The 18828-nt window shown below is 42.0% G+C and overlaps 1 protein-coding gene across 2 annotated transcripts in view; it reads right to left on the bottom strand.

Moving 5' to 3' along the window:
• Positions 1–18828, bottom strand: part of LOC106565282 (protein phosphatase EYA2) — a 74341-nt gene that overhangs the window by 13474 nt on the left and 42039 nt on the right. Inside the window, exons 2-9 of one of the 2 annotated variants that reach the window (XM_014132221.3) lie at positions 12043–12111; positions 9210–9250; positions 7901–8025; positions 7484–7597; positions 1443–1519; positions 951–1131; positions 675–814; positions 149–232 (exon numbers count right to left, since the gene is read on the bottom strand). In XM_014132221.3, coding sequence (XP_013987696.1) covers positions 149–232; positions 675–814; positions 951–1131; positions 1443–1519; positions 7484–7597; positions 7901–8003 — 699 coding nt within the window. In that variant the 5' untranslated portion in view covers positions 8004–8025; positions 9210–9250; positions 12043–12111. Of the gene's footprint in view, positions 1–148; positions 233–674; positions 815–950; positions 1132–1442; positions 1520–7053; positions 7453–7483; positions 7598–7900; positions 8026–9209; positions 9251–12042; positions 12112–18828 lie in introns of those variants that run through there. The other variant, XM_014132222.3, reaches the window with a different exon arrangement.

Below are 18828 nucleotides of genomic sequence, written 5' to 3'. Positions count from 1 at the left end.
TGATTCCGCTAACTTTGATAAATTACCAGTAGCTTTGCAACTCTATCAAGGATTAGTTTAAATAAGCCGTCAAATACTTTCAGGGTTATTTCATTTGAAAAGTGATATGGAGAGAGTGTTTTAAGTCATATAAGTCAATTTTTTATACCTTGCCAAATCGTGTGGAGAAGCTCCCTGTGAGCAAAGAGTGGAAAATTATGATGGTCTCATCAAGGTCCCACACAAACACACGCTGGAAAATAAGACAAAGACATATTTAGCCAAATAGAAAAATAACAATCTCTACGTTGAAGAGAAAATGACATTGCAGCTACACATGCAAACTGATCAATCAGTAGAAAAATGACTTGGAAAATCATAAAAGACCACCAAGAACTGTTCTACCATTATTTGTAAATGTTGTGCACTCTTTCATGACATTTACTGAGTGAGGTCTATAAATGACACTACTGATGATTTCTTTACAGTTATGAAAGTGCAACTTCACTTTAAACCAGCTGTCTAACTGTCAGTAACCTATGTTCTTACATTTTAATAACAGTATGTCTGTGGTCTGTTGTGTGCCTATGTGTCTATAGCGTCTGTGGTCATATTGTAGCTCAGTGTGTCAATGGCTACCATTGACGGGATGTGTGTGTGTGTGTGTTTGTGACTTCCATGGACTGTAACATTACCTCTATATCTGAGTCCAGGGGGGGCTGTGGGTCACTGACTCTTTTCCTGCCCCTCAGTTTCCCGTCTGAGCTCCGTCTGGCTGGCACCCCCTCTGGCTCTTTCCCTGGGGTGGGGGGGCTAGGGGGCGGATGGTACTCTCCTGGAACACACACACACACATCCCGTCAATGAAAATGTCTAAAACACCAAAGAACACGACAGAAAGATAAATAGAATGTTAAAAGGATAATAAATCATTCTCAAATAAAGAGAAGAGGCGGGCCAACCATCTGTACCTGGGTGGGACTCGGGGCTGTGATTGGGCACCACGGCAGGGTGTTCTGGATGCTGATAGGGTATGGGCGTGGTGATGGCACTAGGGCTGATGTTGCTGCTTGCGAGGTACGGGCTGTTGTAGTGTGTGTTGTAGTATGGCGAGTACTGGCTTTGGCTGTAGCTAGAGTACGCTGAGAAGTCCTGACAGAGGGAATAGGATGAATATTAAACACTTCATAAGATGTATGAAAGAAAAATACACAGAATATTACAAATGATCACATATTGGGCTTCACCCTTCACAGATTTATAAAAAAATATATATCTACCATGTCATGAAAGAGTCTATCACTGAAGCCAAATGAGTGGCACATTCAATTGTAAGTTGCAGTATTCCAAACCCACTTAAGGCCACCCCAGCCATTTGGAAACTTTTTGTACTACGAGAGCTGTTTTTATTTCTATAAAAGATCGTCGTCCATAATGGTGTGCGTATTACATCCTGTACTGACCTGTTGTGTGGGGTTGAATGGAGTTGAGCCTGTGATGGGGTTGGCTCCCTGGAAAATCCCAGAAGAAATACTGCTACCTGGAAAACAACATTAAACCAACGTTAAAAACAGACTCACATTGACTGGCATTTACAGAAGTTGGACTTGCATTGAAAGCGCCATTGAAAATATATTTTTATTGGTATTGTAATACCAATAAATTGAACAAATGGAAATAAAACAGGCAAATTTAAGAATGCAAGGCAGTTAAACGTAACTCAACAGAAATTGCACACCTATCGTACAAGTATATCAGTCAATTACCCCTCATTAATGGGCATAACTATGCATTTGTAACTATGTGTACTAAGTGGATCGTGAGACAGCATTAGCCCTAGAGTTGCAAAATTATGGTAACCTTCTGGTAAAATTCACAGGTTTTCCAAAAAATCCTGGTTGGAAGATTTCCAGAATAAGAAGGGAATAAGCAGGAAACAACACCTACTGTAATGTAATCAACTCAACATGAATCACAGAAGTAGCTTCACATCATGGCCTCAAAACATTGACTTGCCTCAACCCCTCCAGGGAGTATGGCGCTTGATTTATGAGTCCCAACGAGAACAATGCAGTTGGGGGGGGGGGGGGGGAAGCCTGGTGTGCTAGCTAGCTACTCCATCAGTGTTATCAACTCTGCTGAAGGAATGCCTTCCTCAGGGCTCTTTTCCCCAGCCACACTCGTTTGTTACCCCTCAACATCCCTCTTTCCCTCCATCCTTACCACCCCAAAACCTAACCTTAGATGAATGACTACCCAGAACCACCCGGGAGTCTCCCAGGACAACAAAACATAGTCTTCAAAGCAACAACACAAAGAAACCAGAAGTCTCCAAATAAACAGTGGAGTTTCTGGTTTTGATTTGGTCTGTCCTTTGTAGTGTAGTTGTGTGTGTGTGTGTGTGTGTATGTGGGAGGAAAGGTCTGGTGGTCTTGTACATGGAGTTGCCATGGGAGTTTGTTTCAAGCCACTCTAGGTTTTGTTTACCTGTACTGAAACACATGAAAGAAAGCAGAGTCATCCCATGTATTCCATTGTTAGAATACCAGTGTTTCAGTCTTACTTTCTGACAACAACGGTAGCTGGCTGAAGCTGGAACAGACTGACATTTCGTCCAAGCTTAGATAAATGAATCTGCTACAAAATACAGAGCAAGACAAATATAAATATAACAAATATACAAAACTCTCGTTGAAGATCATTGTGGATTCTATAAACCTGCTTTGCTATAGGGCCATATTCTCGTCTCTCAAGTTTTTATCGTGTGTCTCCTCTTTTGGGTCGTATTCATTAGGATCAAACAGAAGATAACTGAACTTGTCCAATAAGAAATGCTCATTTCAGTTTTCCATTGCTCCAGTGCGTCTCTGTTAACAGTGGCCCTGCATTCCCCTGTCAGTAAGTCCATGCAGTTCCTTCATTAGCCTCCCCTCCCAGCACCACAACATGCACCTTAACCTCTAACCTCTAACAGAGCAAGGTCAATTTCACGCTGCTTTGAAAGCCATCAAGTCCTACTGAGCCAAGCATGCTTTGGGTGCTGAAGAACTGGAGAATGTGTGGAGCACAGACACACACACGGAACACACGGACGCACACATGCAGACACACACACACAAACACACACAAGAGCGTGCTGGTTTGGGCCGTGGTGTGGGTGTGTGGGGAGGAAGGGGCCTGACCTCCAGAGAGGAGAGAGAGAGAGAGATTGCTGACGCCAGGCACCCAGACCGCAGCTAATGGAGAACAGGCGTGGAGGAGGACAGACGGGCACTGCTATGGACACCCACCTGGAAATGACAGGACCCCACTCACTGGGCTCCTAGTCAGAGGGCCAGATCATGATGGTAAGATCAGAGAGAGAAAGAAAGCGAGAGGGAGGGAGGTATAGTGGCTTGCGAAAGTATTCACCACCCTTGGCATTTTTCCTATTTTGTTGCCTTACAACCTGGAATTAAAATTGTTTTTGGGGGGGTTTGTATCATTTTATTTACACAACATGCCTACCACTTTGAAGATGCAAAATAGTTTTATTGTGAAACAAACAAATAAGACAAAAAACAGAAAACTTGAGCGTGCATAACTATTCACTCCCCCAAAGTCAATACTTTGCAGAGCCACCTTTTACAGCAATTACAGCTGCAAGTCTCTTGGAGTATGTCTCTATAAGCTTGGCACATCTAGCCACTGGGATTTTTGCCCATTCTTCAAGGCAAAACTGCTCCAGCTCCTTCAAGTTGAATGGGTTCCGCTGGTGTACAGCAATCTTTAAGTCATACCACAGATTCTCAATTGGATTTAGGTCTGGGCTTTGACGAGGCCATTCCAAGACATTTAAATGTTTCCCCTTAAACCACTCGAGTGTTGCATTAGCAGTATGCTTAGGGTCATTGTCCTGAATGAAGGTGAACCTCCGTCCCAGTCGCAAATCTCTGGATGACTGAAACAGGTTTCCCTCAAGAATCTCCCTGTATTTAGCACCATCCATCATTCCTTCAATTCTGACCAGTTTACCAGTCCCTGCTGATGAAAAATAACCCCACAGCATGATGCTGCCACCACCATGCTTCACTGTGGGGATGTTGTTCTCGGAGTGTTGAGAGGTTTTGGGTTTGCGCCAGACATAGCGTTTTCCTTGAAGGCCAAAAAGCACAATTTTAGTCTCATCGAACACCAAACATGTTTGCTTATTTATTTCTGGCCACTCTTCTGTAAAGCCCAGCTCTGTGGAGTGTATGGCTTAAAGTAGTCCTATGGACACATACACCAATCTCCGCTGTGGAGCTTTGCAGCTCCTTCAGGTTTATCTTTGGTCTCTTTGTTGCCTCTGATTAATGCCCTCTCTCCTTGCCTGGTCCGTGAGTTTTGGTGGGCGGCCCTCTCTTGGCAGGTTTGTTGTGTTGCCATATTCTTTCAATCTTTTTAATAATGGATTTAATGGTGCTTCGTGGGATGTTCAAAGTTTTTGATATTTTTTTATAACCCAACCCTGATCTGTACTTCTCCACAACTTTGTCCCTGACCTGTTTGGAGAGCTCCTTAGTCCTCATAGTGCCACTTGCTTGGTGGTGTTGCAGACTCTGGGGCCTTTCAGAACAGGTGTATATATACTAAGATCATGTGACAGATCATGTGACACTTAGATTGCACACAGGTGGACTGTATTTAACTAATTATGTGACTTCTGAAGGTAATTGGTTGCACCAGATCGTATTTAGGGGCTTCATAGCAAAGGGGGTGAATACATATGCACGCACCACTTTTCTGTTTTTAATTTTGTACTTTTTTTTAAACAAGTTATTGTTTTCATTTCACTTCACCAATTTGGACTATTTTGTGTGTGTCCATTACATGAAATCCAAATAAAAATCTATTTAAATTACAGGTTGTAATGCAACAAAATAGGAAAAACGCCTAGAGGGGTGAATACTTTGTAAGGCACTGTAGGAGAAAGGACTGGCCATATAAAAAAGGATAGATCTCAGCAAAAGAGAGAGGTAAAGTGAGTGTGTATGTGAGAGAGAGAGAGAGAAATAGAGGGAGGGAGGCAGTAAGGAGGAATGAAAGAGGGTAGGATGGCTAGCCATTTGTAAAGTAGAGAAGAGATTAGAGCGAAAGGCACAAAGAGAGGTGGAGTACTGACCTTGTATGTGTGTGTATTTGGGTGTTTGTGTGCAGGTATGTGTGCATGCAATCGTCTGTGTGTCTGTCTGTATTCATCAAGATCTCATTGTTTCCATTTGAAACTCGAAGTATGCACGTCTATTTTTTACCCATTCATTCTGCTTGGTTAGAGGGTTAAAACAGAAACAGTTCAAAGGTTAACAGTTTTGACATTATTTCAGAGTGGTTAAGGTAAGGGCTATGGTTTGGGGAAGGCTCTGCAAAACTACCGACCTCCTAACATCAAGTATCATCAAGTATTCTCACGGCTTGCTGGAGTATTCTGAACTGCCGTAGCGCAGTGGTCTGAGCAGCGCACTTTGGCTCCAAGCATCACCAGTTCCCACCACGTGCTGGGCAATTGTTTTTGTGTGTGTGTGTTTGTGTGTTGGGGTTTAATATTTTCCAGATAATCAACATATTCTTCCTGCTGAGAAAAGTTTGAGAAATTACCAGACATCCTGGTATTACCGTGAAAACCAGCAGTGCTATTTGAAAGCATTCACTGACTGTACAAAACATCTTCCTTATATTGAGTTGCACCCGCTTTTGCCCTCGGAAGAGTTTAAATTCGTCGGGGCATGGATGTGTTAACAATGTGTTAAAAGCATTCCACAGGGATGCTGACCCATGTTGACTCCAACGCTTCCCATAGTTGTGTCATGTTGGCTGGATGTCCTTTGGGCGGTGGACCATTCTTGATACACATGGGAACCTGTGAGAAACCCAGCAGCGTTGCAGATCTTGACACACTCAAACCGGGGCGCCTGGCACCTACTACAAACCCCGTTCAAAGGTACTGAAATCTTTTGTCTTGCCCATTCACCCTCTGAATGGCACACATACATAATCTATGTCTCAATTGTCTCAAGGCTTAAAAATCCTTCTTTAACCTGTCTCCTCCCCTTCATCTACACTGATTGAAGTGGATTTACAGTAACAAGTGACATCAATAAGGGATCATACTGTAGCTTTCACCTGGTCAGTCTGTCATGGAAAGAGCAGGTGCTCCTAATGTTTTATACACTCAGTGTCTGGAGAGACCTGAAAATAGCTGTGCAGCGACGCTCCCCATACAACCTAGCAGAGCTTGAGAGGATCTGCAGAGAAGAATGGGAGAAACTCCCCAAATACAGGTGTGCCAAGCTTGTAGCGTTATACCCAAGAATATTCGAGGCTGTAATCACTGCTTCAAAAAAGTACTGAGTAAAGGGTCTGAATACTTATGTAAATGTTATACTTCAGTTTTTAGTTTTTTTAATTAATTTAAAAACTTCTAAAAAACTTTTTTTGCTTTGTCATTATGGGGTATTGTGTGTAGATTGATGAGGGAAAAACAACAATTTAATACATTTTAGAATAAGGCTGTAATGTAACAATGTGGAAAAAGTCAAGGGGTCTGAATACTTTCTGAATGCACTGTACACTGCTCATTCCCCTCCCTATATCGCAATTCAACCTCAGTCCTACCTACCTAAAGGTTATGGAAAATTTGCTGTTTCAGTATTTCTCCAGCAGGTTTCCTGAAGGAGAAAGCCTCCACTTCGATGTCAAATATAATAAAACAAAAACACTATAGTATAGTACTACAGTAAAGTCTGCAAAAACACTACAGTGAATACTACAGTAAAGTCTGCAAAAACACTATACTATAGTATTTATAGCATACTATAGTATTTTTAATGTGGGCATATAGTAAGCATAAACATTTATAGAAGCCATGCAAGTAGCCTAAAGGATGTTTTCTATCGGGGACTTTATGTTGAGTAAATATGGTAGGCTGCTAGCGTTGTGATGACTGGTCTAATGTAACCTATGAATGAAGCCAGAAAGTTTATATGTCACACATGCATATTTTGTATTTTTTCCATCAGCTAATTTGCTCCTCTCTTTCTCGGCATATCCTCTCACCAGTTGTGATACGTTCAAGGGATTCTTGGGGAGGGTAGGCTATGGCCATCCTTTTTTTAGCGCTGATCTGTTGTTTCCTGTAGGTCTACATCTGTTTGCAATGGCATGGTAGGAGAACCTGTAGGACGCAGCGACCTTGTGCAAGTAAAAACGGTAGGCTACAACAGCACTCACACTGAGCGTTAATTATGCAGATAGCAAAGCAGAGAAGTCAGATTTAGACATTGCATATAATTTAACAGTTCCATTTCCCAGGCTGTTCATAGAAATAATGTATTATAATTTACTAGTTTCTCAACATTATTTCTCGGGAAACAAGAATGGGTTTGGGCAGGATAGCCCAGTAAAACTTGGTAATCCGGTTACCGATTTTAAACCCTAGTGTGTGTGTGTGTGTGTGTGTGTGTGTGTGTGAGAGAGAGAGACTGACCGTGTGGGGAGTAGCTGTAGAGGCCCTGGCTGGGGGGAGTGTTGCTGAAGTTGGAGTAGCTCAGCAGACTGTTCTGTCCTGGAGAGTGGCTGAGGCCATCTTCTGTCTTAATGTCTGCAGAGGAAAGGACAAAAGGAGATAAATGTCTACACTGGATACAGTTACTGAAACTGGTTACACTGTATTTTACAGAGGGGCATGCTGTAAAACTGGGTGTGTTGTAAAATGCGGGCAGCATTAAATCAGTTCGCGAGCCACATTTGGCCTGTGGGCCTGTAGTTTGAGACCCTGGTGTTAATGGATGTGGAGTTGTGGTTCCTATTCACGGTACCTTAGATGCCATACTTTCAAGACAACTTTTAAACAGTCATATCCCCACCTCTTCACCCCCATATTGAATGACATGACGGTACTTACTGTATGAGGGCATGCTGTAGCCCTGGGTGTGGTATGTATACGGTGTGTAGGGTCCCGCAGGCTGGAGGGCAGGGCTGTACTGGGTCTGTCCGTACGCCGCCATGACAGCTCTTAGGTCAGCTAATCTAGGAGGAGGAATTAAAGACTGGTAAGTTGCTAAGCAACATGGGGACTATATGTATTGTCATGTTGGCTGCTTAGCCTATGCTACGCTAAGCTATGACTAAGAATTGTCACACATCAGATGGTGTCACTCCTCCAGGACGCTCGTCCCTCAACTGATCTGTCTTGTAGGACCTGGAACTCATATTGACAATTCAAAAAAGTAAAACATAGTTCCAAATTTCACAATATCACTGCACTCTCGTATGACTCTCCATGAAATAGACAAAATAACTAGCAAGCTAAATTATTACAAACGCTGTGGCAGTGATTTAATAGTTTGCATATGAATATAAAAAAAAGCAGGTGGCGATCTGCGGCACAAATTCTGGTCACCAGTGCAGTGACTTGATCAGCTGTGTAGCTAACTGTTGTAGTTAGCTACTTTACTGACACAGTTAGCTAGCTCTTCCTTCACTTACATAAAAAGCTTGCTTAGCCTGTTTAAATTACCCTGAAGTTGTAGACATGTAGCTGTTATCAGCTATCAGCATGTTTCTCCACGATCGTATCGTTAGGTCAGCTGAGCACAGTCAGCAGCTGACTCGGGAGGTTACTGCAATGGCCTCATGGCAGAAGAACAGCTGCTTCATGAAAACTCATAATATTGTAAGCATTAGCACTACTAGCTACAGTAACTTGCTAGCTAGCTTTTGATGGAAGATTCAACATTGTGTGTGCAGCATTGTGTGTGTAGTAGGTAGCTGGTTGGTTAGTAGTATCGTTGCAGTCAAAGATGATTTTAGTGACTGGCTCAGCTAAAGTTAGCAAGCTAATGTTAATGTTAAACATATTATGCTAGCTTTCGTGCCATAGTCAAACTTCAGAAATACTGCTCATTGAAGCACTATAGTCCTTAGCTATATGTAAAATGGAGCGACTAAGACTTCCTCACCACAAAAGCATTAACATTTTTGGCATATTAATTGTTTTAGCTTATATTATTTCAGACAGTTTTGACGCAGAAATGGGGTTCAGCAGATGATGTCACCTTGGTATATTTTCAAATGGTAGACAGCACATTGTACCATAACTACTTTTGAGCTATCCTATTATCCTTTGCAAGATACAAGACAGATCAGTGCAGGCGAAATCAACGTGCTATCTAACGTAAGACAATGATGACTAAAATCTCAACAACACTCACTTGCAGATGAAGGAAGAGTCTGATATGGAGTCTTAGTGTCCCTAGAGGAAAACAAATGAAACAAACAGAGAAACATGTATAAATACCAATAAAAAATCATATTCACTGAGAAATTAAATGGGCAATAAATAACTTGAGATATGATTTCACAGTGATAAAAGGCTTTATACGATTCCAATTTCAACACTTAACCATAATGCCATAGTATGACATTTGATAAAACCAGTCTGATCCCACAGTGACTGTACATACATACCCCAACCAGAAGCCATGGATTACAGGCAACATTCGCACTGAGCTAAAGGGTAGAGCTGCCGCTTTCAAGGAGTGGGACTCAACCCAGAAGCTTATAAGAAATCCCGCTATGCCCTCCGATGAACGATCAAAAAGGCAAAGCGTCAATACAGGACTAAGATCGAATCGTACTACACCGGCTCCGACGCTCGTCAGTTGTGGCAGGGCATGCCAACTATTACAGACTTCAAAGGGAAGCACAGCCGAGAGCTGCCTAGTGACATGAGCCTACCAGACGAGCTAAATATGCTCGCTTCGAAGCAAGTAACATTGAAACATGCATGAGAGCATCAGTTCTGGACGACTGTGTGATCACGCTCTCCGCAGCCGATGTGAGTAAGACCTTTAAACAGGTCAACATTCACAAGGCCGCAGGGCCAGATGGATTACCAGTACGTGTAGTCCGAGCATGCACTGACCAACTGGCAAGTGTCTTCACTGACATTTTCAACCTCTCCCTGTCTGAGTCTGTAATACCAACATGTTTCAAGCAGACCACCATAGTCCCTGTGCCCAAGAACACTAAGCTAACCTGCCTAAATGACTACCGACCCGTAGCACTCATGTCTGTAGCCATGAAGTGCTTTGAAAGGCTGGTCATAGTTCACATCAACACCATTATCCCAGAAACCCTAGACCCACTCCAATTTGCATACTGCACCAACAGATCCACGGATGCACTCCACACTGCCCTTTCCCACCGGGACAAAGGGAACACCTATGTGAGAATGCTATTCATTGACTACAGCTCAGCATTCAACACCATAGTGCCCTCAAAGCTCATTACTAAGCTAAGGACCCTGGGACTAAACACCTCCCTCTGCAACTGGATCCTGGACTTCTAGGTGGTAAGGGTAGGTAACAACACATCCACCACACTGATCCTCAACACGGGGGCCCCTCAGAGGTGCATGCTCAGTCCCTTCCTGTACTCCCTATTCACTCATGACTGCACGGCCAGGCACGACTCCAACACCATCATTAAGTTTGCTGATGACACAACAGTGGTAGGCTTGATCACCAACAACGATGAGACAGCCTATAGGGAGGAGGTCAGAGACCTGACCGTGTGGTGCAAGGACAACAACCTCTCCGACAACGTGATCAAGACAAAGGAGATGATTGTGGACTACAGGAAAAACGAGGACCGAGCACACCACATTCTCATTGACAGGGCTGTAGTGGAGCAGGCTGAGAGTTTCAAGTTCCTTGGCATCCACATCACCAACAAACTAACATGGTCCAAGCACACCAAGACAGTCGTGAAGAGGGCACGGTAAAATATATTCCCCCTCGGGAGACCGAAAAGATTTGGCATGGGTCCCCAGATCCTCAAAAGGTTTTAGAGCTGCACCATCGAGAGCATCCTGACGGGTTGCATCACCACCTGGTATGGCAACTGCTCAGCCTCCGACCGCAAGGCACTACGGAGGTACTGGGCCGTACGCACTACCATCACCGGGGCCAAGCTTCCGACCATCCAGGACCTCTATACCAGGTGGTGTCAGAGGAAGGCCATAAACATTGTCAAAGACTCCAGCCACCATAGACTGTTCTCTCTGCTCCTGCATGGAAAGCGGTACCAGAGCGCCAAGTCTAGGTCCAAGAGGCTTCTAAACAGCTTCTACCCCCAAGCCATAAGACTCCTGAACAGCTAATCAAATGGCTACCCAGACTATTTGCTACTCTCTGTTATTATCTATGCATATTCACTGTAATTGACTCTGTACCGGTACCCCCTGCATATAGCCACGCTATTGTTATTTACTGCTGCTCTTTAATATCTTACTTTTTTTTAGGTTGTTTCTTAAAACTGCATTGTTGGTTAAGGGCATGTAAGTAAGCATTTCATTGTAAGGTCTACACCTGTTGTATTTGACGCATGTGACAAATACAATTTGATTTGATTCCACTGTTTAAGTTACGTAAAATACCTGCTGTTTCTTTAAAGGAAAATACAGTGTGTTACAGCCTTAATAAAAAAAATATTACATTCAGGTTTTGTGTCACTGGCCTACACACAATACCCCATAATGTCAACATGGAATTATGTTTTTAGAATTTTTTTACTAATTAATAAAAAAGAAAAGTTGAAATGTCTTGAGTCAATAAGTATTCAACCCCTTTGTTATGGCAAGCCTAAATAAGTTCAAGAGTAAATTAAATAGTGCTTAACAAGTCACACCCCTGAGTGAACAGAATCACCTTTGCCAGCAGTTACTGCTTTGAGTCTTTCTAGGTAAATCTTTAAGAGCTTTGCACACCTGGATTGTACAATATTTGCACATTATTCTTCTAAAAATTCCTAAAACTCTGTCAAGTTGATTGTGATTTTGAGATATTTCTGTATTTCATCTTCAATAAATGTGCAAATTCTTTAAAAACATGTCATTATGGGGTATAGTGTGTAGATGGGTGAGATTTTTTTATTTTATCCATGTTGAACTCTGGCTGTAACACAACAAAATGTGGAATAAGTCAAGGGGTATGAATACTTTCTGAAGGCACTGTATATTTTGCAAATGTCTGCACTACTTACTTGACTCTGTAAAGAGAGGGTTTTCTTCCCTGGCAAGGGTGTCACTCAAGGTCCTCGACGTCAACTTTCCTGTGGAAACAATAGTGAATAAGCATTAGAAGTATGCGGGTGACTGACACAAAGCAACATGCCTTGGGCACTGACTTACTTAAAAGTTGGAACAGAACTCAAATTTGGGCCAAAAGAGCAGGGGGATAATTATCGTACTCGGAAAGTTCACAGAGTGATTTAGGTTTAGGAAAGAATGGAGGTTTTGACAGAGAAAAGAGACTGACAGCCCAACAGACAGGCAGACAGGCTGGCAGGCTGACAGGCAGGCATGCTACAAGTCGGAGAGAGCTGATGAGGTTTATACAGTATAAGAATCACCATAAGGGATGCCACTGACAGACAAGTCAAATTACACCCGTTTTTTTCTTCCTCGTCAGTCAAAATGGCTATTTGTTAGTAAGAGCTTGATGGATGACATAGTTTCCTGGGAAAGCACAGAAGAATTCCCCACTTCTTTGCTTCTCTCTCTGTCTCAACACCTTGGCACCTGTAGAGAGGTGTCACATCACAATGACTGCGGAGAGGTAAACTAGGTCAAGTTAACGGCATAATCGGACAGAGCAGAGTTGTATGTAAAGCACTTACTTAGAATGACCTAGAAGCACACCTAAACTCAGGCATACTGTAACATTTATGTTGTACAGAAGTGTGAAATGCCAATATACACAAATTACCAATATACAGTAAGAGCCAAAAGTTCCTTTCCTGTGGCGGTCCTCATGAGAGCCAGTTTCATCATAGCGCATGATGGTTTCTGCAACTGCACTTGAAAAAACTTTCAAAGTTCTTGAAATTTTCTGGATTAACTGACCTTCATGTCTTTCTCATTGCTTATTTGAGGTGTTCTTGCCATAATATGGACTTGGTATTTTACCAAATAGGCCTATCTTCTGTATACCACCCCTACCTTGTCACAACATAACTAATTGGCTCAACGCATTAAGAAGGAAAGAAATTCCACAAATTAACTTTTAACAAGGCACACCTGTTATTTGTAATGTATTCCAGGAGACTACATCATGAACCTGGTTCAGAGAATGCCAAGAGTGTGCAAAGCTGTCATCAGGGGTAAAGGGTGAAGAATCTAAAATATATTTAGATTTGTTTAACACTTTTTTTGGTTACTTCATGATTTCATATGTGTTATTCCATAGTTTTGATGTCTTCACTATTATTCAACAATGTAGGAAATAAAGAAAAACCCTGGAATGAGTCGGTGTGCCCAAACTTTTGCCTGGTAATGTATCCCAATTCAGTTTAACATAATGACACCTTTACCTTAATATATAGCTATCCTAATATATTGTAATGACCCGGCTGGGTCATAAAGGAAAAAGAGACGGACTCTAGGTGTGCAGGTCAGAACACAGGTTTATTCCTAAACTGGGCTATTGTTCAGGCCACAGCCCACGCCGCTAAATGCCGAATGTACACAACTATACCAAGTCTAATTAATGTTTACTCCCATAGGAACAGATCAAGGCCCCGAACAGAAAAGAGAGAGAAGATGAGACAGTAATCCCCATTTATCATTTCCAAATCCCGCGGGATTACCCATCATACCCCCCCAACCTTTCCCTCTGTCCTGACATATTTAACCCCTGCTAGTAGCCATGAGAACCATAACACACCCACAAACACAGAACACAATACCGGGTCGTTACAATATTTAATGAACAAATAACAATAAACAAGCATTAAAATGGACTACAATAGATAAGGATGGGAGAGTGTGTGTGTGTGTGAGAGTGAGAGAGGGAGGGAGGGACGGAGTTAAAGCCAATAAGCTATTCCTGGAGTCATCCTGTCCATACTGTTACCTCCCTACTCCCTCTTTCTCTGTCCTTCTGTCTGTCTCTCTCTCTTGCAAAGCCCTAACGGGGACATAACCTTCTCCAAACTATGCGCAGACTATGTGCTCTATGGGGGGATTCAGACCAGAGTTGCGTGCATGTAAATAGAACTTCATTCCCTTTTATGCACTTTTCTCTCTACGGGTATTCTGACCTTGAACTTAAGCATGGACCAGCCAGCTATACATTTGGGGTGGAGATCACATAAATGGAGGTGTGACAAAGGTGTGTCTTCAGATACACATATTCTGACCTTGACTTAATTCCCTCATAATTCCACAACCTTTACACGCGAGGAAACCATGAATAAGGTCGAGCACCTGTCGGTTCCAAGTGGAAAAACACAAATCTTTTTTTCTGATAGAAATAACACCATTCTCCATGCACTGTAATTTAAAAACTAATAAGAGCTAGGCAAATGAGTAATCCGTTTGGAGAAGCCGATTGTAAATATAAATATTTGTAGATGACTTTTCCTTATGATCGCTGGAGACAAATGTGAAACCAGTCATATGGAAGCAAACTGAAAATCATATCAACATGTATTTTGGCCCTTTTTCTTCTTCTTTTACAATTTTGTATCATGTTAAATATTATCCATTATTGGTAGCCACCGTCAGTAATACTCACATACATTCGTAACTGTCATTTTAGTGTTAATTTTCTTCCATTTCTAGCCTGTACATTTTGCATCATTCGATTCCGTTTACCTTTCTTTCCTCTATCAATAATTTGAGACATACAGTACATGTATGCAGCCTCTTTGAATCATTATGGAATGCAGATCACATTTAGCCGTTTAAACCTGGAGCCTAGTGCATGGTTCAAGACGACTGGACCGTTGTCATTATAGTTCCATGATTAGTGAGGATTATTAGGGTAGATTTATAGGACTATTGTTCATCCCCTATGGTACACTTTTCTCACGTTCCAATATTTCATGGATTGAACAATTGAATATGGTAACATTCAGGATGAGTCAAATCACTGTATTTTTGTTTCATCAATATATTTTGTGCATAAAGACTCTCCAAACCAGTTTTTTATTATTATTTCGAAACCTAAATAAACCTAAATAATCTCCAAGATCAGAGCATTTTTAAGTCTACCAATTGCTGCTGAAACGGAGACGAATATGCATATATGGATTTCTTTCATTGAGCCCTAATATTCTCAACCCATTATTTTGATACTATATACAGTGTTAAAGGTACACCGTATTTAAAGGGATGGCTTTAGAAACATTTACTGAAAACCCTAGCAAATGAAACTCCACGAGAAAACCCTCCCAGTTGCTGGCCATCAGGTTTCAGCGGTTGAATTAAATGTATTCAGTGTGCGCAAGGGACCCATACCTGCAGAGCACATCACGGGCCTGCATAAGGTAAGTCTGAATACCAACTACTGACAAGCGCATAGGGTTGCAAAGCATTGGCAACTTTACGGTACATTTCTGGAATTTTTCGGAAATCTTCCATGGGAAGTTAAGCCCTGGGAATTTGGGGAGTTTTGCTTAAATTCATCAAAAAATTACAACTTTTTTTGTGGGATACACATAAGGCAATTCTAGGTCTTGTGGCATATTTTGGTTAAACTATCCCCAATTCAATGGAATTGCAACCCTCTGCATGCACAGTACATTCTTCCATCACAAGTGAAGTGCACTCTTCCATCACATGTACAGCTGATTCTCAAGATCTTGCACACTAATGAGACGCTATTGAGCCCACACTACTACACTGTCTGAGCCAAGGACTACATGCTTTCTGGCAAGTTTTGATTACAATACTGGGTTGGGTGAATATATTTTGACATACATGATTTTTTGTTAACTAGTAAATAGTAGCCTACAGCAAAGTGTGTTTAAATCATTTCTAACTTGTTAATTTCTGCTAGTTAGTTTTTGCTACCATGTAGGTTTTAGCTTGTTTGAGCCTGCTAACTGAGGAGTGTTAATTCACCTTTTTCCATACATGTTTCATAAAAAAAAAATGTATCTTACAAAGGAGTTGTTTATCTAACTGCTTAACTATTTATCTGTACATGGAATTGTATTTGGTTTTTGTTTTTACAGATTTTTTTCTAATCGTTACAGGAAAATGCCACGGCACTATCCGATGTGTGGAGACATTTCACTGTAGCTAATGTAGAAGGAAAAGCTGTGTACATGTGCAAATACTGTGCCAAATCACATGTAAAGAATGCAACAAAGATGCAGAATCATCTGGCCAAGTGCATCAAGATCCCTCAACGCTAACAACAAGCAACATCTGACAAAAGGCCCTCTACTTCTATTCGAGGTGAAAATTATGAATCAGACACCTTATTGATAGCAACAGCTCATGGTCCTCCTGGAATCAGAAGTTTTTTTGACTCAATGGAGGCACGTAGTCAGAGAAATTCTGATGAATGTCTTGCTCAAGCTGTGTATGCAACTGGTTCACCTCTGATGCTCACAGGCAATGTGTATTGGAAGACATCTCTGAATGTTCTTTGCCCAGCAAACACCCCTCCAACCAGACATGCTTTATCTACTCATTTGCTGGATGCAGATTTCAACAAAGTTCAAGTGAAGGTCAAGCAAATCATAGAGAAAGCAGACTGTATTGCAATGATCTCTGATGGGTGGTCGAATGTTTGTGGGCAATGAATAATTAACTACATAATCTCTACCCCTCAACCAGTATTCTACAAGAGCACAGACACAAGGGACAGACACACCGGTCTCTACATTGCAGATGAGCTGAAGGCAGTCATCAATGACCTTGGACCACAGAAGGTATTTGCACTGGTGACAGACAATGCTGCGAACATGAAGGCTGCTTGGTCTAAAGTGGAGAAGTCCTACCCTCACATCACACCCATTGGCTGTGCTGCTCATGCATTGAATCTGCTCCTCAAGGATATCATGGCACTGAAAACAATGGATACACTCTACAAGAGAGCCAAGGAAATGGTTAGGTATGTGAAGGGTCATCAAGTAACAGCAGCAAACTACCTCACCAAGCAAAATGAGAAGAATTGAAGCTTCCCAGCAACACCCGTTTGGGTGGTGTTGTCATCATGTTTGACAGTCTCCTGGAGTGGAAGGAGTCTCTCAAAGAAATGGCCATATCACAGTCTGCCAATATGGAAAGCCCCATCAAGAGGATCCTCCTGGATGATGTATTTTGGGAGAGAGTGGTAAGCAGCCTGAAACTCCTGAAACCTATAGCAGTAGCCATTGCACGGATTGAGGGAGACAATGCCATCCTGTCTGATGTTCGGACTCTGCTTACAGATGTTAGAGAAGAAATCCGTACTGCCCTGCCCACTTCACTGTTGCTCCAAGCAGAGGAAACTGCAGTTCTGAATTACATCAAAAAGCATGAAGACTTCTTCCTGAAGCCAATACACGCCGCAGCGTACATATTGGACCCCAAGTATGCTGGCTAGAGCATCCTGTCTGGTGCAGAGATCAACAAGGCCTATGGTGTCATCACTACCGTGTCTCGCCACCTTGGCCTGGATGAGGGCAAGGTTCTCGGCAGTCTGGCGAAGTACACTTCCAAGCAAGGGCTTTGGGATGGAGATGCTATATGGCAGTCGTGCCAACATATCTCATCAGCCACCTGGTGGAAGGGACTTTGTGGATCTGAGGCTCTTTCCCCAGTTGCCACAGTCATCCTCCAAATTCCACCAACATCAGCCGCCTCAGAGTGCAACTGGTCCTTGTTTGGCAAATTTGAGGCCTTTTGAGCCTGACAACGAGCCATCCTCAACATGGTTGGAAAGTGACAGTGAAGATGAGGCCTCAGAGTCTGATGTTCAAGAGGTGGACATTGAGGAGGTCCAGGGAGAAGACATGGAAGCCTGAGAGGAAGACAACCAAAGCTTTAGTTTCTAGACTATCATTTTATGTTGAAAACGTTTTTGGGAGATGCGATGGATCATTGGGGATCATTCAATATTCCATTTATTTTGTTGTTCAGTGAAATTATCCCATGTGAAGAGTCAACTCATTTAATTAAAGTTAAATTCGTAACTAAATTGTTTTGTTTTTTTTCTATTTGAAGCATTTAATAATTTGCAATTATGTCTAAAAAAGGTTTACCATATGATATGGTAAATATATCCAATGCAAAAAACATCTACATTTAAATGGTATTAATATTAATTTGCATATATTTCCGTTAATTCCCATATATTCTCATTAATTCCCATACAGTGAGGAAAAAAGTATTTGATCCCCTGCTGATTTTGTACGTTTGCCCACTGACAAAGAAATTATCAGTCTATAATTTTAATGGTAGGTTTATTTGAACAGTGAGAGGCAGAATAACAACAAAATATTCCAGAAAAACGTATGTCGAAAATGTTATAAATTGATTTGCATTTTAATGAGGGAATTAAGTATTTGACACCCTCTCAATCAGAAAGATTTCTGGCTCCCAGGTGTCTTTTATACAGGTAACGAGCTGAGATTAGGAGCACACTCTTAAAGGGAGTGCTCCTAATCTCAGTTTGTTACCTGTATAAAAGACACCTGTCCACAGAAGCAATCAATCAATCCGATTCCAAACTCTCCACCATGGCCAAGACCAAAGAGCTCTCCAAGGATGTCAGGGACAAGATTGTAGACCTACACAAGGCTGGAACGGGCTACAAGACCATCGCCAAGCAGCTTGGTGAGAAGGTGACAACAGTTGGTGCGATTATTCGCAAATGGAAGAAACACAAAATAACTGTCAATCTCCCTCGGCCTGGGGCTCCATGCAAGATCTCACCTCGTGGAGTTGCAATGATCATGAGAACGGTGAGGAATCAGCCCAGAACTACACAGGAGGATCTTGTCAATGATCTCAAGGCAGCTGGGACCATAGTCACCAAGAAAACAATTGGT

The sequence above is a fragment of the Salmo salar genome, chromosome 12, assembly GCF_965601325.2.
Source record: "Salmo salar chromosome 12, fSalSal1, whole genome shotgun sequence".
NCBI classification, from domain to species: domain Eukaryota; kingdom Metazoa; phylum Chordata; class Actinopteri; order Salmoniformes; family Salmonidae; genus Salmo; species Salmo salar.
Note: the sequence above shows the minus strand (reverse complement) of the source record. Positions and strands in the feature narration are given on the sequence as shown.